This window comes from Achroia grisella, unplaced genomic scaffold, assembly GCF_030625045.1.
Source record: "Achroia grisella isolate CSIRO2021 unplaced genomic scaffold, CSIRO_AGI_Agris_v1 utg1241, whole genome shotgun sequence".
In the NCBI taxonomy this organism is placed as follows: domain Eukaryota; kingdom Metazoa; phylum Arthropoda; class Insecta; order Lepidoptera; family Pyralidae; genus Achroia; species Achroia grisella.
The window spans coordinates 992,392-1,019,726 of NW_026712604.1; the positions used below are offsets into that span (position 1 = coordinate 992,392).

At 33.6% G+C, this 27,335-nt stretch overlaps 1 protein-coding gene across 5 annotated transcripts in view; it reads left to right on the forward strand.

Annotated features, from left to right (window-relative positions):
• Positions 1 to 24,217, forward strand: part of LOC131854645 (leucine-rich repeat flightless-interacting protein 2) — a 36,154-nt gene extending 11,937 nt beyond the window's left edge. For 2 of the 5 annotated variants that reach the window (XM_059205779.1, XM_059205777.1), the window contains 7 exons: positions 17,894 to 18,020; positions 18,345 to 18,460; positions 19,596 to 19,742; positions 20,174 to 20,465; positions 21,112 to 21,252; positions 21,544 to 21,731; positions 24,049 to 24,217. In XM_059205779.1, the coding sequence (XP_059061762.1) occupies positions 17,894 to 18,020; positions 18,345 to 18,460; positions 19,596 to 19,742; positions 20,174 to 20,465; positions 21,112 to 21,252; positions 21,544 to 21,731; positions 24,049 to 24,159 (1,122 nt within the window). In that variant the 3' untranslated portion in view covers positions 24,160 to 24,217. Of the gene's footprint in view, positions 1 to 8,166; positions 8,653 to 17,893; positions 18,021 to 18,344; positions 18,461 to 19,595; positions 19,743 to 20,173; positions 20,466 to 21,111; positions 21,253 to 21,543; positions 21,732 to 22,131; positions 22,179 to 24,048 lie in introns of those variants that run through there. The other 3 variants (XM_059205776.1, XM_059205778.1, XM_059205775.1) reach the window with 3 other exon arrangements.
• Positions 24,218 to 27,335: the final 3,118 nt, after the last annotated feature.

The window sequence follows — 27,335 nt, forward strand, 5'->3', positions numbered from 1 at the left end:
ATAATTTATTATACATAATTATAAATACATTCATTTGTATCTAAAATCTATCAAATAAGAATAGACTCAATTTAAAACCTTGTAATACCCCTTTGAAAAACTTGACTAGAGTCTAGGGAAAACCACGACAAAGAGCTAATTCCTACTGCACTGTACCGAAATAGGTTTTTATAGTTTGAGGATAAATTGGCTGGCGATGTAGAGCATTATAATAAAAAAAATGTTTTAAAATACTCCAAATTGGAGTAATTGCGCATACTATTATTTTTACTACTATTATTACTACCCTTTTTTTGTCATATAATTATCTCAATTTTCCGTCAAAAGTATGAGAAAGCTATTGTTACTTGAGTATTATGAGCTGCAAAATCACTATTTATACTGTTAACCGGGTCTTAACACGAATAATTTTATGGTAAACAAAGGTATACCTCTCTCTCGACACTAAAATAACTATTGCAAAATAAACTGTTTGCATTTTGAAAACGTCGCGTCACATTGTGATAAGGATTGTGCTTCTTATTTAATAAATCAATTAAATCAATATTAAATTTATGACGCGATCATAATTACTTAAGTATTGTTATTATTTTCGAAAAATTAATTATGTCAAATCAATTAATTTTATGTTTAATTTCGTTTTTAGCTACCAATAATTACAAATTTAATTTACTAAATCTATCAAACTTTTTACGCGTCATTTAACTATCTGTCATCTATTTAAGTATTTTGTGTAAGTTAACTGTTTGATATAGAGCATTTTGATATTTTTTATCGCGAGCATGAATACAGCGTAATCTCTATTTTAGCAATACGTTTCCGTTGAATAACTAACGCTTAGGTTTGTGCAGAAATACAGTAATGTACTGCCATAAACGCTGTAGGACTATGTAGACCGTGCGAGGAATCGAACCCGCGACCATCGGAATTAAAGCAGTGTGCAAAACCGCTAGACCAACGAGGCCGTTTAAGGCCGTATACGCTCATGAGCATTGTACTGGTCACTTTACCCGTGACGTCCTTGCTTTTATTCAGGTCCTGTTTTGCGGTCCGAGGACATACTCATTCGTAATCTGACAAAGTGTTGAGCTCGTTAAAGCAGACTTAATGTTCTCTAGGGAATAGAATGATCACTCTCGTAATATAGTATCCAAAATTTGAAGAGTTGATGCTTGATAAAATTTTAATAAAGTTAAACTATAGTCGTAAGCAGAGTTAATCTTCCCTAGGGAATAGAGTAAACTCATAATATAGTAACAAAACTTGTAATATACCTAGTAACAAAATTTGAAGGGTTGATGCTCGAGAAAATTTTGATATATTTGCAAACAAAAAATGTCCTATCAAGTCTCCTACATATATGTTTTTAATAATATCCATTTTTTTATATTATTTGTATAACAAAATCCTACAGCTACCAAATTGTGTATATAACATAAATCTTGAAATATTTGATATTTGTACAAGTCTGAAAATTTAACAGCCAAAACAATTTCATTGAAAAATGTTTTAGTTTTGGAAGTATTTTCCTCAAGTTTCCTCAAGTGTCTGTCGTTCTAAATGGACATATTTACTACGAAATTACTATTCTGTTTGTTATCACTTGAACTTCAGGTGGACACACCCGATGATTCGAATTTGTATTGAATTAACTTTGTAACTAAAGTGGCGGTCTCCTCGGGTCGCCTGAAAACCGCTAATGTGATACGCAAATAATAAATGGAGAATTATAGCAAATGCATGGATATTCAATAAATACGATGTCATTATACAATATGAATAATTAATTTAAGCATATATATTGTTTGTTGTAAACGAGAATATATAATTAAGAAGACATGCTGTGCCACCCCAAATGATGGAATGAAGGCAAGGCAATAAATGTAAATTCATTATTAAAAACACTTAAATGCTTTTAAAAATTCACCAATTACGTACAAAGAATCATGTACCTATAGAAAGCTTCAGTATTCTTCTATCAGCAATTGACTTGATCTGTATTTAATTTTTTAAAAATATATGTCACTAAAAATGATAAAAATATGTGGCGGCGTGGTGGGCCGGGTCCTAAGTATGGTCGAGCGCAGTGATGTCTGGCTTATACGTCATACCCGTGAACGACTGATACTACTACTGATTTAATTTTATTGTGTATTTAATATTTGACCCTAATAAATTAGTGGTAGTTTGTATTCACATGTTTCGACTTAAAAATGTCAATGATAATTTAGAAGAGCAACGCACAAGTTTCATGCTCATTATTTTGTGATGAGAGAGCTTTCCGAATGAGCGGTCAATTAAAAGGATAACTATGACTATTCCAATATGCCTAAATTAAGTTTACTTGAATAAAGAATTTTATATTCTATTCTATTCTATTTTATTCTAAAAATAAATATTACCGAAATAAGGCCGATCGCTAGTGTACAATAAATAGTATTGATCCGTGTTTAATAAAAACCACACCCTATTTTTTGTAGAAACCAATTTGTAGCGGCGTCCGCTGACTATTGTGCTAAATAGAGCGAGATACCAATCTACGGTTGCATTGTAGCGTTGATGCAAAAAGCAGACTCGTTACCTAACTGTGGGTCGTCGGCATTTAGATGTAGTTAGTGACATTCTAGGTGTTACGGCCGGATGCGGGCCAAGTATGAGGCAGTCGTCTCGTTCAGTGTATCGTGCGTACAGTTTATATTATTATAGGTTTCTGCCTATGACATCGTCTTCGACGCCGTGATTCTTTAAGGATAACTCTCTTATGTCCTCCATTCCGAATGCTATGAATATGCCAAATTTTTGGATTTTACATTTATACTTTCGTGTGAATCTGCGTGCATGCAACGTAAATTATGAATGGTCAAAACCCACTTGTCACTTGATTTTCTCCATGCTATAAAGAATCTGGTGTGAAGATATAATGGTGAAAATTGACGACCCATCCGACAGAGTGGTAACCGTCGTTAAAATAAGTAGCACCACGGGCATCGTAGAAAATACATTGTGACGTTCGTGGAACTACACATGTCTTGCTGTTTCTGAAAACTAGATAGACAAAGTCTTTCCTCATATCCAAAACATTACAAACAAGATTAATACTATAAACAATATGTACGTGTAACAATGTTGTACAGATGAAATAAATTAAGGTGTTACATCTACATATCCTTCTATAATACTGTCATATCACATCTTTCATATGTTTTCTTTAATTCTTCTGTTTATTCTTTTTAATAGCACCACCTGAGCCTTCTAACCGAATCTGCATTCAGCATTATTTCAAATAAAAAAATGACAATTATGTAGTAATAGTTTTATACAATTACCTAGTAAAAATAAATAAGTTGGAGAATCATTTGACGTTTTACTACAAATATAAAATGGGCATACTGCAAATTTATTTGAATAGAAATTATTTCTATTCCATAAGTGAGTTACGGCAACATCGTCATTAGTGGACAATAGAAAGTGGATGTGCAATTATCGTCTAAAATATGACGTCGTTTAAATTTTTTTCTTTCGTAATTGAAAGAGTATTATTTTGTGAAGGTTGCAGTAATTGGTTGTCTAGTTTTGACATTTGTTTGTACAACAAAATGATGTAATAGACACATTTGGCTATCTTTTACATTTTTAAAATAAGAAGTTCGTAGAACAGTCGCTAAAAATGCAACTACTCTTTCCACACATACAGTTGAATAAATGTAATTTATATATATCAATTATTTTTTCAGTAGTTTATTAAAATGTTATATTCCAAAACACTGGCGAAACATGTGGACTATATTGTTAATACTAACATTCTCTAAATATTTACACTATATTTCAAGCAATTTAATTTAAATACATAATAAAAATACATTCAATTTCAGTAGTTTGCACGTATATAGATGACGGTTTTCTTTAGAGCCTTATTTATAAAAACATAAACTAAAACAAAATTTAGATTGCGACTCTTAATTTCAATAACTAGCCGGTCAATTCTGTAACTAAAAAATTAGTAGCTTTGCGCTCCAAACTAAAATAACCACAGTTAACATCCCACTAACATCCACTTTATCAGAATTTTGCAATATTATGGTTCCGTTTATTGTGTTATCAAATATTCAATGTCACCGAGATATCAAAACACGTTTATGGAATTCACATTAGTTTATGTTGATTAACTTGTTTTATTTGCTTTATTTTGGCATTCATTAATGTTAAGAGATGGGCTATAAGCAAATTTACGGATTAGCATATTGTATTGTTTCTTTTATAGTTTAATCAGTGTTCTTTAAAACTTTTTAGTATTTTATCATTATCATCCTCTATCACCATAATTAAAAATGATAAATATTTAAGATAATTTTTATTACTTACATTAGTGACTTACATTTTATTTTAACAATTGACTTATTGTATGCTCGTGGACATAGAGATATTTTGCAATATATTTTTTGTTATTACTTTACATTTATGATCCACAATGAAGAATCTAATTAAATTTTATAGACATATATCTCATGCGATTGATAAAATGAATCAATTGTAAATTACTCGTTTTTCTACTTTTAACCGGAGGGATATAGATACTATTGTAGAGAGCGATACTGAAGAAATTCCATTACCTCGTATAGGTGATCCACGAAATTTACCTCTGGTTGTGTGTCATACTTAATTCTAGTCTTCATTTCTTAAGAAAAAGAAATAGAAATAATCTTTATCAAATAAACTTAATATAAGCTCTTTTGAATAGTCACATTTTTTTTATTCTACCGCTCATTCGGAATGCAGACTCATCACAAGAAGAATGAGCAAGAAACTTGTGTGTTGCTCCTTTAAATAAGAATTGTTAAGGATTAGGCATGCGACAATCAACATAGAAACCGCTACGCACTTAATCTCTGTTCAATCTGATTATGAATGTGAAAAATCGCTTATCCTCTCCGAAATTTCATTAGAGTTTTATGTAGGTTTTATACAGTTCTAAACTTTATGTCATACGGTAGTAATTACCTCATCGTTTTACGCAGTTTCACTATTATGGTTAGGAGCACCCACTCTTTTAGCATCAAGCTTAACTTTTTGTCAGAATAAAGTTCTAAGTACATGATGTCATTACAGTTAATGTCGAGATGACGATCTCCTATGTTTATATTTGTTTACTAATCTTTTTAGCAATCATTGTATCATCAAGTTTTTGATTAAATTCATAAAGTATATTAGATACTACAGCAATTTTTTTTTTGAGTCTAGTTATTATTGTTGCAATGTAGTTGTTCAGCTACTTTGAAGTATTTTTTGCTAGTAAGTTGATTTTAATAGTTGTAATCATCATCATAATAATCCTCACTTAGTCTTATCTCATGGGATTATCCCCTTAAAGAATTGGGACGTTTTTGTGCTTAAGCATATAATCACAGTTACAGTGTTTTTATGTCTAGTTAGTCTTCAGAAAACCGTAGTAGTGTAGGTGTAGCAGCTTACTACACAGACCTGATTGTAGCGGGTTCGATCCCCTAACAATATATAATTGTATTCATGAGCCATACGCATATTTCTATTTTAAAAAAATATATAAAAATACTTCTATTTATTTTTTGTACCTATAGTACATGCTACGCTGGGTCAAGTCGTATAACAAGCCGATATCCGGCGACGTTGCCCGCGTTAATAATCCTACGTTAATCAAGGATATGATTTGTTGCGTTCGCGGTAGAATGCTAACGGAACTTAAAAATTCTATCAATAGTGTTAGTGAGTACACCGTGTGGTTTTTTAAATGGGTCTGAAACCCACACACTACGTCGTCATCCCTCTAATGATGGGACACTCTTTTGAGGATTTTTCCATACAATAATAAAAAAAGTATATGATTTGTTGTATGCCAAATTTCGTACAATAGTTTTATATGAAAGCGTAAACATAAATTCATACATCAATCCTCATGAGTATTCGTTTATAATATGAATAATAGAATTATCTACTATAAATTTTTTGCACATTCATGTTTCTCGTCACGTAGATGAGATCACGCGTCTCTCATTCATCAGAGTTTACGAATTGACGACTTCGGTGGTATAGTGGTTTGGCATATTGCTTTGCTTCCGATGGTCGTGGGTTTGATTCCTCGCACGGTATACATGAGTGTTGCTATTGGTCTGGGTGTTTTCTATGTATATTATGTATTTACAAAAATGTATCTATGTATTTATATCAATTGTCAAATACCCATAACACAAGGTCTCCTTATCTTGGTACTAGAATTTCAATTGTCCAGGGATATGGGAATATTATTATTATTGAATTACGTAACTCAAAGTGCAGTGCTGAGTATTGGCGGGAGTATTAAGATTTAGTATCGTACTAGGGGTGATTCACCGGCTGCGTGACGTAAGAGGAACGTGTTAGAATACGTGATTAAAGTAAGCAAATGAATGAAGCTATTTGGTTAAGAGAACCTCATTAGTGACTCATTCTTCTGCATACATTGCTGGACTTAGTTACTTCCGAAAATTCCTCTGTATTATTATTAGCAGATATCCACAACTATGACCGCTTTTTTAAAATACAAGTTAGCCGTGACCGTGCGTGGGTTTAAATGTATATTGACTTAACATAGCCATATTAGCCGTTTAATCATAAAAAAAGTGACAAACAGACGAATAAACATACTTTCGCTTTTTTAATATTAGTACAATTTCATTAGTTTTTTGCACTATCATCCATATTAATTCTGATGATTTTACGCGTGTTTTCCTTTTTCGGTAAAATTTTTATCGATGAAATTTAATCCTAATATTCTGAATTTGAAAATAACACAATCAATCGCGTGAAGCAATCATCATGCTGTGTTATACCTATAGATAATACGCTAATATACATCAGCTAACTAATTTTCGTCCCAATTTGTCATATAAGTAGCATTAAGGACGGAGATGGAGATAAGCTTATTTTTGTCCCGGTCAGTTATGATCACGTGGATAAAGTCGCAAGCAAAAGTCCATTATAATCTTAATTTTATAATGCATAATATATGGAAAACAGTTTCGATATCTTAATTACTTTGAATACGAATGAATTAGTTTTTTTCAAGAAAATAAAATCTATTGTTTCAATTCTAATTGTAGTTATAACAGTTTTTTTATACAAAAGTTTCGTAGGCATACGCTAATAATGTATTTTCAATAAAAACTCATGTTTTTTCAGAAATGAAGTCATTAAAAGTACTTCCTCAATGCTACTATAGCAGTTTGTATATTATTAATCTAATTATTATATTGATTAATAATTATATATTCGAAGTAGAGTGTAAACAGTAAATAATGCATTATGTCACCATTATTTTTACCATAAACAGTCACAGGGTGTGAATAAGGAAATACCTCATAACATACAAATGCATGATCAAAATCAAATCAAAAATCAATTAGTCATAGGACCTTTTAGTCGCTTATGTAACTTTATTGTAATTAATATTTTTCCATACCGAGAAAAAATATTTGAAATTTCGTAATACTAGGCTAATGATGCCACTCTAATGGCAAGTAATCAATGCCCTGCAGTAGGACGTTAATTGTTTGTTATGATCATATAGTAATATTTAAATTATTAGAATATATTCGACAATCAAATTAGAGCGACATTAAATAAATAATTTACATATATCCTGATATTTATCAATATATTGACATATTCTTTGCACCCTCGCCCCTGTAAGTGTCTAATCTTATATGTCTTTATAACGGTCCAATGTGGTTATGAAAACGATAGTGTATGCCAAGCAAGGCTAATTGACTGACAGTCAACAGTGAACGCCACCGCAACCGCACGTGTGGCTGGTTTAACACGCATTTGCAATATCGCGATCTCTTTACCGAACCAAACTTCATATTTTATTTTGTGAACCCATTGTTTTCTATATGTAAATAATAATATGTGATAAAGTGATACATACAGATTTGGGTATTAGTATTGTTAACACGAACGTTTTGTACAAAACGATTGTTTATTGGTCCCGATGTATCGTAAACAGATAATGTATAAGATAAGATAATATAATAAATAATTAAAAAATATATTTCATCATATGGTGCAGTGCAGTGATAATATTCAGTCCTGTACAGCAATCGCGACATTCCTTTTTTAATAAAACTGTATCGCAAGCAACGGATGAACACAGCAACTTTGTTTGTTGATCACTACCGTTGTGGGAATGCGAGAACAGTACTATAGTAATGTTTGATTTCTCTGAATAAGCACAATAACGGGGTAATAATTATGGGCAATCTATCTAAACTAGCGACGTCTGATAACAGTGATGACGAGAGCGGGGATGCTTTCACTGATGGAGATTTTGATGACATCGATGAAGAAACAATCAAGGAACGGACAGAACTCCATAATCATTCACACATACCAGACAGTGAAGCTATAAACATTGAGTCTAAGAAGATGGAAGGGGAAACTAATGGTAACTCGGATACTAGTAACTCAAAAGAACAATCTGCTGGTAGGATCCAGTCGAAAATGAATGGACATAACAAATGTGATAGTGGACAATCTAGTGACGTAGATGTTAATGGAGATTATGTGGCTGATTTGAGACAAAATTCCCATGATGAGCAAAGTCCCTCTATTGTTGGAATATTGGGCACTCAACAAAATCATGTAAGTATATTTTTTCTTTAGGTCTGATCATATGAAATTGAATTAGGTATTATATATAAAAATGTTAATTAGTATTTAATAGTTTTTGATTGAGTAGTTGAATCATGACCAAGTGATTAACACTGCAACCAGGGGCTGGGGATTTTCCGGTGCATACTTATGTTGTGAATCCAAAACTGGACTGGGAAGTTGCAAATTAAATAGTTACATTTTGTGTAACTAACGCAAATTTTTCGCAAAATGCCCTTCAATTGATATTGTTTTACTTTTGAAGTTATTTCTGTCGTACAAGATATTATCTTATCTCAAATTATCATACCTTTATTCAGTGGCGACCAATCGGCAAACAATTGTCTTAGGTGAAAAATGTTTGCTTAATTTATCAGCTCACGAGTTTAAAGGGTCTTCTTTACATACTCGTATCAGAGAGTACCGTGCGGCATGCACGAGCTGTGACATTATCTTTGCAAGGTTACCGGTTATATCTATTTCGTGACTTACAAATTTAAATACGAAATGTTAGAACTGGGTACAAGCTTAATATGTTTTAAATGTAGTTATATCGTTTTAGCTATTATTTCATCTGTGGTTCTAGGCCGTGTTACACTAGTACTATTGCTAGGAAACACGTGATAAGCCTGCGGTGTAGTAACCTTGTTTCTTATGTGCTGATGACGATATGGTGTCTCCGGAAGGATTCGTATTTCGTTCGCAGATTTATAAATGATGTGAATAAATCACATGTGTTCTAAATTTTGAGGCCTCTCCCCGAGTCAGTGGGGTTCCGTGATCCGTAGTTATTTAAATACTGTTGGTAAATGTCACGATAACTGAAATAAGTCGAGTGTGGCATCATACATAGTTAGTACAATAGTGACAACAGCTTGTAACACTTGTGTTCGCGTTACAATTGTTGGCCAAGAGCGGTGACCTCGGTGCTGTCGCGACCCCGTCTCCCTGTCTTGACATGTCAACGCAGGAGATCATTATACGAATTGCCGGCGGATTGCTGCTGCTCTACGTAAGTTTTAGTTATAAAGATTATATTCTTCTATCATTTGAAAGAATTGAAATCTCAGAATTGTAGTAGGGAACATGTTTATTTTTGTTGTACACTTCCTCCAGCGGTACTGTACTGTTGAGTTTTTGTAGCATACTCCAAGCTTGCTACTTGTCCTCGATTTCAAATACAAGAGGCATACTAATATATTTACATTAGGAATATAAATATAAAGATATTGTCGAAATGTTGTACTGACTATATAGCTTAAAGAACCGTACAGATGGTCTGCTACTCGGTTCATTGTCTCATTTGTCTTTCGGTTTACAAAACTGCACTGAGACTTTAACTTTAGTAGTCGTATTTTATAAATTTATTGAATATTTATTAACAGAGAAGTAATACATATATACAAAATAGTTTTACGTCTATCTCTCATTGGGGTAGAGAGAGACAACGGAACTCTAAATGCATACAGATTCATACAAATTCGTTGCGGATAAATTTTATTGCTTTTACAAGAGCATCTCCTAGCGGTATTTCCACTCATTCTTGTTCTGTTGATTTCTTTAGTTATTTTCCTCTTATTGATTCTTTTCAAATGTCCAAACCTGGCAGAAAATGTAGAAAAATCAACTATGTTCGGCCTGATAGCATTGCCTCAGCTTTTAATAAATGTTTTGCTATTGTTTCCTATGTTATTAGTGCGTTATGTAACTTCAGCCGCGTTGGTATAACGTATGTAACAAATAATTTTGTACGCTTGAAACGTTCATGTCGTAAATAGAGCTCAACTGCATACCTACAAGTATATCGTTCAAGTCCGTAACAGGTAACAGATCATTTGTTTAAAAGTCGTGCACTTTCCAAAACGCTCTAATGTATGTACATACATAACAGTTCTTAACAATGATCCTGTTGTTTTTTAAGACGACGTCTTGGTAATGACACGGTTGTTAAAATTACTGTTATTGTGTACAAAACATTATGTATTTAAACTAACTACCCGCCTTGGCTTCGCATGGGTATATTATATACATTTCGCATACATATATTACACATATAAACCTTTCTCTTACTATCAATTGCTAAAAACTGCATTAAAATCTGTTACGTAGTTTAAACGATCTAAGCGAACAGACAGCGGAAGCGAGTTAATTTTATACTATGAAAAGAAGTAAAGTCAAAATCAAAAGTTGGGACTAGCAAATGTAGTTATTTTTAGCTACTTATACACGTCCGTTAATATTTTAAACATTAACGTATTGTAATAAAAACTAAACTTTTTACTCGTTCCGGAATCTATTTTACTATTTCATAAAATAATCGTATGATTAGTTTTTAGATGAATTGTTGCATTATTACTCACTTTGCTGCGTAATCGGTTATATTTTCGATGAAAGGAAGCGAACATTATTGAGTGATGCAAAAAGTTGAATGGTCCGCAAATCGGCACCGTCATATCCCATCAGCTGTATTGAAACAATAGCTGATTCATGGCGTAACCATTTCTATATTTTTCTTTGTTGAAATACAAATAAGAGAGGCGGAAAGAAAAATTGTTATCGTTTTTATAATTTATCGTATGATAGTAGTGGGACGTCCACCATTCCATCAGTAGACATGTACATAATGACGTTTATTGTCTACTAGTACCCGCCCCGACTTCGCACGTTTATGTATTATACATATAAACCTTCCTCTTGAATCACTCCATTTTAATAAACCGCCACAAAATCCATTGCGTAGTTTTAACGATTTAAGCATACATAGGGAGAGGACAGGTAGCGACAGCGACTTTGTTTTATACTATGTAAAGAAAAGATGACAATATAAAAATATATATGTCTATATTACATGTTTTACTTTCATGTATAGTATAAAAAATGCAGTCTCTATTACATCTTTTTAGTATAAAGCGTTATTTGCGTCTTCTTGTTTCTCAGCTTCTAAATCAAACAACAAATTTTGATAAGATTTTCACTATTATTTATTCTGAAAGGTTTATGCCTATAATACAGGCGATGCGATGTCCGTCAAATATACTGTACCTTAATATTTATTCATGTATGGCAGGCAAAGAACTTTGAATTCCTCTGGAATTATAGATGCTTATCGGATAGCGGTAATCAGTTACTATCAGGGGTAAACTCCTACCAAGCTTTGCTCTCATGCCTTATACGCTTTGTAAAGACAAATGACGGTATGAAACATAAGTTTGGGGTAAACCTCAGTCGACCAATTTTTTTTAAGACTACCAACAATATTCTTTTTTATTCTGGTTTGGGCAATTGAAATCCATTTGTGTCAACTACTTTTCGTCTTCTTTACTTCATCTGTGGTCTTCCTGGGAAGTAAAATAAACATATATGGGCGGTAAAGTTATACGATATCATATAATGGTGAAGTAAATTTTAAAGCGCATATAAACTCGATGTTTATATTATTTTAATCGTCCATTGTCTATTACTGAGTAGCGTGTCTGACTATTTCAATAAATACATAATGGACTTAGTATTAAACGGTTCTAATTATACACAGCATCCTAATGGCGGGACATTAATCTTTTATAGAAACACTAGCTGTTATCCGCAACTTCGTCCGCGAGTGGAATTTAACTTATTTGTATAAGGTATAAATAAAATTTCTAAAATAAAACTAACCTAAATTACACTAGATATACATACAATATATATAAATGACATTATATATGTACGAGTGAAAGTCCCTTCAAAAGCCGTTTCAGCGATTAGCAAAAACACACGGATAGACATTTTTTTTAAATAATCTTTTATACTATACTTCCAGTAAAACAATATGCATTTAGTGAAAAGATTTGAAATTAAATATACATACAATGCTGATGTGATGATCGTGCGTTCATGTATGTGACTGTTGCCACTTACCATCACGTGGGGCGTCAACTAGGTGGCCATTCCAGTTACGTAAAAAAATATAATCTGGTCTATTACATAATTATCTGGTAATTGTATATTGATAAAAAAGCAATTTACCAACACACAGTACAGATGGTTACATAAAAACATAATTAGTGTATTACAATCAGCTGTGAACAGAATATTTTTTTTAATTGATGATAATAATATTAATATATCACGATAATTCATACAGCGCCATCTAGTCTTAAGCTAAGAAAATCTTGTGTTGTAGGTAAACGAATAAAAATACATAGATATTTATTTGTAACTACATAGAAAACATCCAGACCGATACAAATAATCATACTTATGAATACAAGTGTTTGCACCGTGCAAGCAATCGAACCCGCGAATATCGGAAGTAAAGTGGTGTGATAAGCCGATCGACAACCGATATCAATCATGGATTGGTACACCCGCCTGCACAATCGGTTCACGCTGGCGCTGACGCTGTCATCAGCGGAGGATAATAAGACTGGCACTGGCTATGTACAATGTCAGGTTGAGCTCCACACGATTCCCTAATGGAAACCATAATGTAATAATAAGGGGGGGGGGCTTTTTACTTTGTTTATTTTGGATGACATGAGGGGTAGGGGAGTCTAGATGATTATTACGTCATCGGGAGTTATTTACTCCCACTCTCTTTGCTAAAAAAAACAATACTTTAATTGAAAAATGTTTACGTAGGCATGGGAAGAGGGGGTAAGAGCTTTGCTTACATACTTTTGCTGACAAGGGGGATGGGGGGAGGGTAAATAATTGTAACAAATCTACTTACATAATATTTGAACGGCCCCCTTACTCCCGATATTCGCGGGTTCGATTTCTCGCACTGGTGATATCTCGATGATAATGGAATCGCGCGTGCACCATTGCATTGTCATACATTTTAAAAAAACATATGGAGGGATTATCGGCCTCTAACTGGAACACCTCTGCTTGGACATCAACGCGCAGGCTGTAGCGTGCGTGTCTATGATTTCTCTTCTCGTCTTACTATTAAGTATTATAATTTAGACTTAGTTTGCGTTTCTAGCAACTTGGTTTGCGTAGATGTTTTTTTTTTTTTAAAGTAAATAGAATTTCTAAAGTATTTAGTTTGTTTACTGATGTATATAAAGAGTAACTTAGGGTACAAAGGTACCAATCATACCAATCACAATAACATCAGGTATCTCCGAGTGAAAATCCTGTTAAAATCGGTACAGACGGTTCAGAGATTAGCAAGAACAGACAGACAAACGTATTAAATTATTTTGTACTAGCTGTGCCCGCGGATTCACCGGCGTAAATAGCCTATATGTTATTCTGATGTATAAACTATATTATTGTAAAGTTTCATCAAAGTAGTTGCGTGAAAGCGTCCATCCATATTAATAAACTTTCGCGTTTATAATATTAATAGGACTTATTAAGTAGGTACAGTGAAATGCTGTTAATTTGGAATTACAAACAGACACTACAATTGTACTTATTTGTAGAAGCATATTTACTAGCGGCAGTGTTTGAGTTTGTAAAAAGTGTCCTATATGTTTTTTTTGTTTTCCATAACTTCAACAAATTGAACTCCACATGGCGCGATATATTTGTGCAAAAATTAGTGCAAATATATCGCGTCCTACAGCTGCTTGGCTGCGTCATGTCCAGGGCATGATGTCACCACCGATAACGTATTCAAGTGGCCCACCACATTTTTTTTATCCGCTACACGCGGGCTTTGGAAGATAAAGTGTTAACACTGTTTGTTTTTTTTTATTTATTTTGTCTGGTTGCTGAACTCTGCAGCCATAAACGATTTACTGTATCTTAGAACGTGACATTTGTTAAATATTACGTGAAATATTACCCTTGAAGAACAGTGAGAAGAGTGAGTGAGCGGGTTCTGTTTATAAAAAAATAGTTACTAATAAAAAAGCAAAATGTATTTTATATGACGGTTTTATAAATTGTATTGTATTAAAAATATATTTATGAGTTTATATACGTCTAATTTCTAGAAGTTATAAAAGATAAATTATATATAAAAAAATTAAAATTGTAAAATGTTTATGTAACAATTTATATGTTTAGAATTTTTGTATTCTTTTCACTTTTTGGTACTTACTTTACTTTAATAATTGTTTTTTTTTATAAAAGAGTATATCTTTTATAAAAAAACAACTATCTTCACGAGAAATTCCATCAATATCTGCTCAGCCATTTACACATGATAATGTAATATACAGTACAGACAAACTTTCGCATTAATAATAGTTGTATGGCTAGTATGAACGTATGGATTGGTTAGTGTTGCATGAAATTCACTTGGAAAGTTGTAAAAACACGTGAGCCCTGATGGGGTGGCGCATATTTTACTATCGGGTGACTGGTCACCCGCATTGAATGCTCACACGTGTGAATTACACATATACATACATATAAATTACATGATGTTTGTAGTCACGTGGTACGGAAATAATAATGATAATCCTGGACAATTCATACAGCGCCATCTAGTCCCAAGATGAGCAGAGCTCGTGTTATAGGTACTAGGCAACTGATATAAATACATCTGTTATTGTAAACATATACATAATATATATAGACAGCTTTATTTCCAATGGGTTCGATTCCTCGCACGGTGTAAATATTTGTATTCATGAGTATGATTGTTTGTATTGTCTGTCTGTTTTTTATGTATATTATATATGTATTTGCAAAAAAATATCCAAGTATATTTATCATTTGTCTAGTATTCATGACACAAGCTTTGCTTAGCTTGGGACTAGATGGCGCTGTATGAATTGTTTTGGGTTATTATTATAATTGTGAAACTATCTGAGCTCATGATTTCATGCCCCATATATATCTTATTTGTTTGTAAACCGATAAAAATAAAATATAACACTATATAAAATCTGATATTTGTTACAATATATTTGTGGAAACCGCAGCCAAATTGGTTCAGCGGTTTCTGAAATTAGCGCACAGAATCAAGCAAGAATTTTAATACTTATTTTGGATTCTTTTAACTATTGGTTAAACCTCAATAATAGTTTTTCTCGTATGATATACCTTCAATGTAGTATATGTACTACATTACAGTATGCTCGGCCACGACACAATTTTATTTACTAATATATCTGTTATCGTTACATTACCCCACTTTGTAAAATATTATATTTTTTAGTTCCAATAATGAAATATTATTATTATACTATATGTGCAGCGATTGGTTATATAGAATATGTATGTACTGTATAGAATTGGCAGTATTTCCTTTGTTTGTATACTGTCTCGGATTGTTCATACAAATAAGCTAAATATAGATCCTTTTTTGGTGATAATGGAGTTTTTTAATTACATGTAATCTATACATATAAATAAAATTGGAGTGTCTGTTTGTAATATTGAAATAACCGTTATTTTACTACGTGCATATGAATATAAATACGGTACATACACCAAAATAGCAGGCTAGACCGATTTTGACGGGACTTTTTTTGGCAGTTAGCTGATGTAATAAGGAGTAACTTAGGCTACTTTTATTTTAGAAAAATAAAGTTAAATTCCACGCATAAGAAGTCGCGGGAACAGCTAGTTATAAAATAAACTTGTTTAAAGAAAATGTGACGAGTCTGAAACGTTAATATTAGTTGACTTATCTGAGTTATTATTGTAAAATACTTTCATAGTAGCACGTTTTATATGAAGTAAGGGAAATGCAGCCTTAACTCTATTGTGGATAGCAATGTACCATGTCAGGTTGAGCTCTACGCGGTTCCCTCTGAGAACCATCGGGATAAAAACCTGGTGAATTTGCCACGATGGGCTAACTGACCTGACTGCGCATGCTCATCTTATCATCCTCCACTGGTGCCCCGCCAGCCTATACCATTATTATCCATGAAAATAAAGGCAAGGCAAGGTAATTATCATACACTAGCTCGCGGTCTGATGCATGTTTCATCAAAATCATTCACATCCATCCATACTCACAAACTTTTGCGTTTATATGTATTCAACCGCATAAGATAACCTTGCATCTCCCCTTATAACTCCTTACAACCCTTTTTCGCATTTAAAAGTAGCCTATGTGTTTCCTCGGAGTTTAGACTATCTGCGTACCAAATTTCATTTAAATCAGTTCAGTAGTTGTAGCGTGAAAGCGAAACAGACAGACAGACAGAGTTACTTTCGCATTTATAATATTAGTAAGAATATGTTTACAACGTATAAGGCATTTTTATGGAGCTTACATAAACAGTAAGGTGACCTACTCGTATCCACCATATGGGAACAACATCTGTCGAAGTAGATGTAATGATTTATTTAAAACTCTACCTGAATTATTGAAATGTAATTTAATAAGCAGTAATATAAATAGGCATCTACATAGGTATAACTTATACAAAACATACGTTTGATGCTAGAAACAGCCAAACTATACAAAAACCAAATGACAATGACCATATTGACTGCGTTATGCATTTTTTCTATTTTATTTATACTTAGGTAATATAAGTATATAAATTTAGAATCATACATTTAAATTAAATACATACATATACATTCATTTAAGTTGTTAAACAAACATCTGCGATACTGGTCCTGAATGTATACATTTTCATTTTTTATTCGTTTTGTCCTGATGCTGAATACTTATCAAAGAAGTTTCTTGCAATTTTGTAAACACGTGCGTGTTAGAAAATTGGTTATGCAGTTTCATACAATAATTATTGTGTTGTAAGTAACGTAAGCCTGCATATTGGTTTCTCAATGTGTATTAACAACGTTACTATAGGATGCGTGACAATAGCACACGAGTTAACCGCCCACGCGAAAAGTAAAGGCGGTACACTCTGCTATTGTCTGGATAAGGTTGCATGCCTTTATACTATTACTACTAGATGTCATTTACAAAGATGTAACTCGTCAATATGTATAATCTTCACTTAATTTACAACTTTGTATAAATGTGTTGCTAAAAATTTACTTCAGTTTCTTCTTCAGTGTAATAAAAACTTGTATAAATTATATATTGTACTAGTTGACCCAGCGGTTTCATCCGCGTGCAATTTATAGTCTACATGCTATGCTAATGTATTAGCTATATTATTATAAATTTTCATTAAAATCCATTTAGTAGTTTTTGCGTGACAACAACGATGCTCACAAATATAAATGCTTGTACCATGCGAGGTATGGAACCCGCGACTATTGGAAGTACGGCTGTGTGGTAAACGCGTAAAGCGCTAAACCACCGAGGCTCCTTAAATTACAAACATTTTATTAATAAAACATATTACTTTATTTCCAGGCCGAGCAGCGGTTGGCGGCGCGGCGGGCGGCACGTGCGGAGGCTCGAGAGATACGCATGCGCGAGCTTGAAAGGCAACAGCGAGAACAAGAGGACCATGCAGACAAAGCATATGACATGTATGCAGGTGTGTACGAAATGTATTTAGTCAAATCACTCTTGGTCCCATATGAATTAACCAGGTTATAGCCTGGACGTGGTATTGGCGGATGGTTTCAGGTACATTATTTACATTATTAAAAGGGTCTTACAGCGAATAATTTTATGGCAAATGAAATACCTTCACTGCTCTCGTCGTTTCGACTAGGTTGCACTAGCCTGACTGGAGTAACAGCGATGTCAATGTAGATAGGTGCCAGCACTTTTTTCTTCTACCGTCACTAGATTGTCTAACTATAGATCGCGACCCACAGCACTCACGGTATGCTGATATATAGCTGTATGTTTACAGAGACGGTGGGCCGACGCGGCGGTACCAGGCTTGCGGCACTCAGTCCTTCTATACACTCACCACGACGGAGTTCAGAAGACTCGGCCGATGACGCGTTCAGCATCAAAGATCTTAGGGTAAGTATAACATAGTATAGTGTAAACTTGTAACTCTGCTATATGAAATAGAATAGAATTCATTTATTACACACACACCACGTAGAAAATAGAAAGAAATTAATTTAGAACAATATACACCACGACAACAATAACGACGCTCACAGCAAACAAATAAAGAGATTACTAGAATAGAATAGAAAATCATTTATTCAAATGTAAGTGACATTGAAGCACTTTTGAATAGTCATTACATTTTTTTAATCTACCGCTCATTCGGAAAGCTGACTCATCACAAGAAGAAAGAGCAAGAAACTTGCGTGTTGCTCTTTTAAATAATTTTATTATTACTTTACATTTTTAAGTTTAAGTGTGTGAATACAAACCACCAATTAGCACTAATTCAAATTAAATACTCAAATAGAAAATATATTGAATATATTATATAACCAACCGGTTAAACAATTAATAAGAGGAAATCTGTCATACTGATTAGATTAGAGTAATATTATGTATACTATTTTCTTATATAAACAACAAATGGACACTATTAATTTTGTATGCCAGATTCTGGTGAATTATAAATCATAAATGTATGATTTAAAAATCATAAATATTTTCCGTTCTGAACACCACTTTTCAGGCAAAATAAATAAGTGAAAATAATTTTTGTAATTTAATTGGAATGGAAAACAAGCTGATGGTAAGTGGTGATAAGCGACGTTTACACACATTACAATATACACGTGACGACCGTGATATCGCTCATGCGTTAGCATTTGTGAGGACTCAGATGCCATGCCTTTTATCCTATAATTTTAAAGCTCTCACCTTTCAACCGAAGCGTCGCTAACAAAGCAAGCTTGACGGCTGAAAGAGATAAAACTGAGGTATCTAACTACGCAGACCAGTTTTACAAATCTACTGTGTATATAATAGTACAATAAATAATGACGATTTTCGCAAAGAAATTAGGTGTTCGATTTAATCCGAGGAATGGGCTGTTAGAAGTGGCAAAGTACAAGTACCACCACCAGCATACTTCTTCTGTTTCGTAATAGCCCTGTCCAGAAGGACTGCATTCAGAAGTTGATAAAGATGTCTATTTCTGATGCCATATATATATATTTACTATATATTTCTTTGTATTTTACAGCACGAGTTGAAAGAAGTGGAGGAGAAGTTCCGTAAGGCGATGATATTGAATGCCCAGTTGGACAACGACAAGGCGGCGCTCGGGTACCAGCTCGAGCTGCTCAAGGACAGGATAGAGGAACTGCACGAAGAATATGCGCAGTTACAGGTATGTGTAACCAGGGTTAACACGTTGATATATATACCATAAGGTGTATGTTTTTCATTATTTCCCAACAATTTTTTTCTGTACTTACTTAAATATTAGCTGGTATAGAAGAAGTAACAAAGATACGAGTTTTTTTAATAAAATAAATCTAACGAAGAGGAAGGATTTGTTTTATTTTTGTTTGTTATATTTTATAATTATTATAGTTGAATTATTTTAATATATAACAAGTAACAACTCGATTTAATAATTCTTTCAACTGAAAAAAGGTACAGAATGAATGTATAACAAATAAGGCCTCTTTGAATTGTGAACTTTATAATAATTGCACCAATTTGATCGCTATGATCTAATGTATACAAAAAAGGCAAGAAATTTAGTGTGTAGCTAGGTAAAATAATGCTTGAATTAATATATTATATACTGGACAGCGGGAGCACAAAGAGAAGTGTTCAGCCCACGAGCGTTTAAAGCGTGAGCACCTGTCGCTGGAGCGCGAGGTGGCAGCGGCGCGTGACGCTGTTAGGGCAAGAGACGCGGCCGCTGCAGCCGCTGGGTTCGCGTTCGTGGACGCCGCTACCCTCCCCGAGACACCCACCACGCCCACCACACCCGCCACGCCCGTCACAACCGCCACACCGAGCTTCGGCTCGGTGCCGCCGCTCGCGCTCGTCTCCCACCAGTCCGAGCAGCTGCTCAATGACGCGGGAGAAGGCACCCTCGGTATGTATATCCTTTTATTGAACGGATCACAAACAAACAAACTATACGACGCACTTGGTACCCTTATGTCAAATTATAATACACTAAAGCCGATTTGAAGACATGGTCAAAACTTTTCTTCAGCCGAAACGTCAGCTTTAGTGGTTAATGAAAAAAAACGATATTATGGTCAATAGTACGGTATTGATTATCATAAACTACGCTATTGCGCCTTAGGTACCTACTCGTTATTTTTTGTTATCTCACTGTACCTAGTATTTTTTTTATTTTATCTGATCCTTCGAACCGGATCATCGACAATAAACGGTTTTCAATTCAGGTAAAGCGAATGCAGACTAATCTTATTCTTCGCATGTGCTTATACACTGTATATGTGACATTTACAGCAGGTACTGTATACTATACAGTATCTGCTGTAATGTCAAGGCATAATTGATTGTTGTTATCTACTAGAGTTGATTCTTTACAGCTACAGATATATGGCATCCTGAAAACATAACGAAATAAAACAAAGAACAAGATCAGTAACAAAATGAGTTAATTAATGAAATAGTATATAGATTTTTACCCGTTATGTTATTTACATAAATATTTATTTAACTTTTCACAACCTTTAAAATTAATCGAAGCCTTGACTGATTTACAGATGTGCGGTTGCAAAAGCTGCTTGCGGGCAAGCAATCTCTGGAGTCGGAAGTGCGGAAGTTGAAATTGCAACTGAATGAAGAACGCGCCGCCAGGCAAAACGGCGTGGCCAACCACCATGATCAGGAGTACGAGAATGAGCGTAAGTGTTTTTTTTTTATTTCCCTTTTTCTACATTTGACAATGATCGTACTAAGAATAGATATATTGAGACTAGAATTACAATATTGTAAAGTTTTTTAGCCAATGGTGGGTTATATTAGTTTTGATGAAGTTTATATACTTAGTTGATTTAAAGTTACATACTTGACATATCTTAAACTTTAAAAAATGTGTGTGATATATCCAAATTGTTAGTGTTTCTTATATGTAGTAGGATCTGTATAGAAAGTGTGTTTTAATAAAGACTGATGATCGTGTATTATATTGGCAGTGGAGGCGGTGCGACGAAGCGCAGCGGAGGCGAAGGCGCGAGCGGCGAGGGCGGAGGCCGAGGCGGCGCTGCAGGCCGCCGCCGCCGCCAGGCTCGAGGCGCAGCTGCAGCGGCTGCGGGCCCGCCAGGACCACCAGGACGAGCACGAGGAGCAGCTCAAGCAGGAGCGGCGCCGCCTGCAGCGGGAGGTACGTCACTCTCACGCCGCGACACTAGAGGCGCGGCTGCAGCGGCTGCGGGCCCGCCAGGACCACTAGGACCACCAGGGTCACCAGGGCCTCCAATACCACCAGGATCACTAATTATCACACCATCAGGACACCCAACAGCTGCAAATTTTTCCGGCACTTGCGACGACTAACAGGGAGTATATTACTCTGAGAATAATATACCAAATAATATTTATTGTTACATTATGTAAAAATGCTTTAAACTTGATAATTATGATTGGTGTGAACTTACCCTTAGACTAGTACTAAAGGTACGTGCATACGAATTATATTTATTTATCCTATTTAATTAGCATTGACCATACGAAATGTTCAAAACTACGAGGAAAAATATAAACAAAAGGCAATTTGTTTACAGGAAGTCGTTGATTTCTGGGCCGTTATCAATAATGGCGGTAGTTAACGGTACAGTGGAGTTTTGACCACAGTGTGACCCTCACATGCAACAAATAATCTATGTGGTGTTCTTAACTGCATTCCAAATGTATATAACTAAGCAATTATAATTAGGCATGATTTAACTTAATTAGTAATGATTTTTTTTTAATAATTATCATAATAATATCCTTGGCAATTCACACAACGCTATCTAGTCCCAAGCTAAGCAGTGCTTGTGTTATGGGTACTAGACAAGTGATATAAATACACACATATAGATACTTTTTTTTAAATACATAATACACAGAAAATACCCAGAATGATAATCAAACTCATGAATACAAATGTTTGTACCGTGCGAGGAATCGAACCCGCTACCTTCGGAATACCATTACATATTTTTTTATGTAAATTATATGCTAATGACCCCCCTGATAGTAAGTGGCAAACCTTATCTATATATATATATATATATATATATATATATATATATATATATATATATATATATATATATATGAACAGCATTAGGACTGAGCTGTCATGCCACTGTGGACAGTAATTACACTGTCCTATACATATAAAGAATAATATAAAATTCTCCGATCAATTCCCTGTCCAATTTAAACGAGGATCTAAATTACGTTGGCCTGAGACGAGGTTCGAACCCCCTAGCGATGATCTCAGGCTAAAGTTGTATCCGTCAGGCGGGAGTTGACCTTCAGCCGGTCCATAAGCTCTTCTGCAGGTTTGGAGTGCCATCTGCACTCGCCCGCTATCGTCCTGTGAAGCTATAACGCCAGCTGCGCCCAACAGCATTGGAGTAGTCCAAACAATAAAATCTGCCCTATGTTGAATGTACATAGACTGAAATTTCCAAAGCACTAACTGCCTCAAATTCTATATGCATTAATAACTTAATCCATACTAATAATATAAATGTTCCTGTCTGTATGTTTGTTACCTGAATTTTGGTTTACAAGTTTACATGTGGTTATATACAGATATATTTATTGTCAAAAAATTAGAAAAACCAGCGGGTAAAAGGTTTTTTTTTGTAAGATACACATATAAGAGACTATGTAACTATTGTCCAATATTTAATTTTCTATGACATTTCCGATTTTATTTATTTATACTTATGATGAATGATGATATATATTCATTCTATTTAGTTTTATGGGGACTACATATAATTTTTTTTAAACTCATACATATTATACATAGAAAAATTCTTGCATGCCAAATTTCAGCCCGATCCATCCAGTGGTTTGGACTGTGCGTTGATAAATCACTATGTCAGTCAGTCACCTTTGAGTTATATATATTTAGAAGATAACAATTTAAAGAATTAGATGGTACGGCAATGTGATGAGGAGACCGGAAACTCATGACTACAAATGTTTGTACCATTGCAAGCAATCGAACCGAACGAAGTAGGGCGGTGTGCTAAATCACTAAGACCACCAAGGCCATCAAATACACTGGCAGAGCTTATACTATATCAGATTATGTACTTAAATAAATACAATGAAAAAAGGTAGTTTGATCGACGTTTTACCGATTCGTAGTTATTTTTGCAGTTGATGAGTTTTGGTTTGTCCCATATAAACCTTTGACTTTGTTAATAAAATTTTCTAGTCCTTGTAGAACTCTATAAATATATTCCACTATTTTCAGTGAGTTGTATTCAATGTAATATGTACAAATCCTAATACCTATCCAATAATGTCTTCAAAAACCATAGCAATTCTCCAATATGTAAAAAAACTGTAAATATTTTTATTAAAATGTGAATTATTTTATTAATATGCATGCTATTTTATAATTTAAAATAAAAATAATATAGCATAATGGACGTTATTATAAAATTACTAAGTGCATGTTTACATTGCAGGCGCGAGAGGCTCTCAACCGTGTCGAAGAGTTGGAAACAGAGAACAGCCATTTGACGAAACGGCTCGACAAACTCAAGAATGCGAAGTCAGCACTACTCAAGGACCTGTGACATTGACATGCAACATGCAACGCCTACAACTAAACAGACCGCAATATAACGCAGCGGATCGCAACATATCGCAGCAGATCGCAACGCACCGCAACGCGTCTCTCCACAAAACTGTCATCGGTCAGTGCTGGTAGACGGGTATCTAATAATCGGGTTATATATTATATTTGTAGCGAAAATTGAATTCCACACGATTGCATTCCCACCTTTGACAATGTAATAATAATCATATTTCATATAATATAAGGTTCATTTTTAAATAAGATTACGCAGATTATATGTACAGAATGATTTATATGCCGTTCGAAGAAAATTGAGCTATATACGCTATATAAAGTAGAAGCATTATACATAGGTAAACTTGACTTACAATACGATATATATACATATAAATTTCAACATATGTAGTAAACAGGTGTCTAATATATAAGAACCACTTTGATAGCTGTAACTAGTTAGTCGATGTTTTTGTCAACAAAGAGTTTGTTTTTTGTATTTGTATTTTCAATTCTATTGAATACATGTATAGTATAGCATAGCAACCGTCCCGGCCATGCATGGATGCATAACAAATCTTTTAATTTCTTAGCTTGTTCTATACTATAACACGCATGTATTATACATATAAACCGACCTCTTGAATTAGTATATCTATCGCTGGAAACTGCATTAAAATCCGTTGTATAATTTAAAAGATATAAGCGAAGAGACAGCGGCGGCGATTTTGTTTTATACTATGTAAAGATTTGCATTTGTGAAGACATTTACTTCGTATAATTAGAACGTTTATACGTAATTTTTATTTTATGTTAACAGAAACTGAAACTGAATACCATAGATATTTTTACAATAAGTATTATTGTTTTTATATCATATAATTTTTTTGCATTTCTATCATTCGCATTTTTAAAAGCACCAAATATTGATCGGGTGGAATTCAATGGTCGTGGAATAGGGACAAGTGTGTTTGTGACAAGTTTAAGCGTGTCATATCACTTGTTATATATATTATTGTAAATGTATTGGACTGTAGTAACATCATCGTAGTATATAATATTATTATTATTATTCATACGCGTACATAATATATCATCGTATCATTTCACAGTAGTTCAGTACAGTATCATGAATTATTTCATATATTTTTTTTGACAGGCCGTTTTATTAGATATTTTTGAATATACGAATTATATGTTGAATTTATGGTTTAGGATTTACAATTATAAAAATTCTTTGTGAATAAATTTGTATATCTGCCACAGCCAAGTTTCCTCTAAGCAAAATATAGGTGTCGAATTTACAATACGTCTAATAAGTATAATGCTGTCTGTCAGAAATGACGCCGACCATACTTTCAAGTTACAAAAGTTTCGCTTAATTCATTCAGAATCATTGTGTTGTAAGTACAGGTCTTGAAACTGTGTACAGACCAACAAAAAAGTTTAGATGGAGCACGATATAATAAAAGTAAAGCCAAGAAGTTTACTGTCTATATTACGGAACTGTTTATTACTTTTTGTTATTATGCTATTTATTCATCAATATAAAATATACTGCAAATGCAAATGTTGTGAAATATTTTATATTCATAAATAAATTGTTTTCAGAATAGCAAAACCTATAGATACAAGTTAAAAAACTCCGTAAACGCCGTGTCTTGGCTGATGATTAACATCTTTACTTATTTTTATTGTGATTATTGATTTTATGTATTTCTTTAATTCGGATATCCATCCATGTTGTGTTAGTAAACAACTTAAAAATAATTTAGTAAATTACAATATATATAATTATACCAATTTACTTTGATTGTATTTTAATACTCCATCTTGAGTTTTTGTTGATCTCCATACATTAGAGATCAGTCTATTTTTGTTATTGCATTAAATCCTCTCATTATATCAACCATGTTCGCTTCATATGTGCCAGAATGAGAGTCTACTGCCGTCTCTCTAATTAGATTTCTTGACATATATACTTACTTATAATTATTGGTTAAGTTTTCGCAAAATTCTATCCCTAAAATAAATTAGCGGATTGATGTATTTTGTGTGAATTGGAAAATTGTGGCAATGTATATAGGAGTAGTTGGAAAGATATACTAAGCCGCCAGCTGTAACATATTACTAACAAAATATTTCAAGTGAATCTGCTCACATAATTATATTCGAACTTCACTTGGAAAGTTCGTTTGATCTTCAATTTTATAGGACCGATGACAACTGATGTTAGGGCTGTGTTTTGTTGTTACTGTATTTTAATATAACAACATTAAACCCATTATTCTCGAAAAAAATATATAAATTCAGGGAAAATTGTAGAACAAAACTTGTTCGTTACCATGGGTACTCTCATATCCTTGCTGCTTAGACCCTTTCCGAGTAACCCTGTATATGATACTATATACAATTGATAGGATGGAATTATTAAATGATTAAATGGCGTCGGTGGAATGATAAGGACTAACGGTGAATTCGTGATCGAAGGTGACCTATGAACAATTAAATTTAAAAAAAATCAATATGTTAACGTCAGCCGCTGGTATTATAAATATATATGATGTATAATAGTAATTTATGACTAATATAATAGTAAATCATATTTATTTCTGAGAGATTTAATGTGTTATGCCTCTGTACACTGATTTCACCACTATATCTCTTTACCTGAAACACGTGTTACAAAAAAGCTATTTGGCGGGTGAAATAGGTAAGATAGAGGTATCAGACGACATTTCACAAAGACTATATCTAAAATACTTTAGGTTACAGCTTATACTTGTATGACCGCCCGTCTAAAGTCGAGCTTGTTCAAATGGCGAATTTAGTTCAGTATATTACTGCAACGATATAATGAAAATAAACTTATTGTGTTTATTACTAATAAAAACTGGTATTTTGAACACACTCACGACACAGTGGCCTATTTAAATATTTATAAGAATGCTGGCATTTTATTATTTAATTTCAACTTAAACAAGTATAAATATAATTTATTGTAAATGTACTAAAATATGTATTTAATAATACCAAAACAATAATAACAATGTGTAATAATAGGTTATTTGGTGATGATGAATATTGTGGAACGGATGCATGCATATTATGAGATTGTAACGAGTGATAATATAGTAGGTAGGTATACAATATGTTCGGACGGACAAGTTGAATTTTACA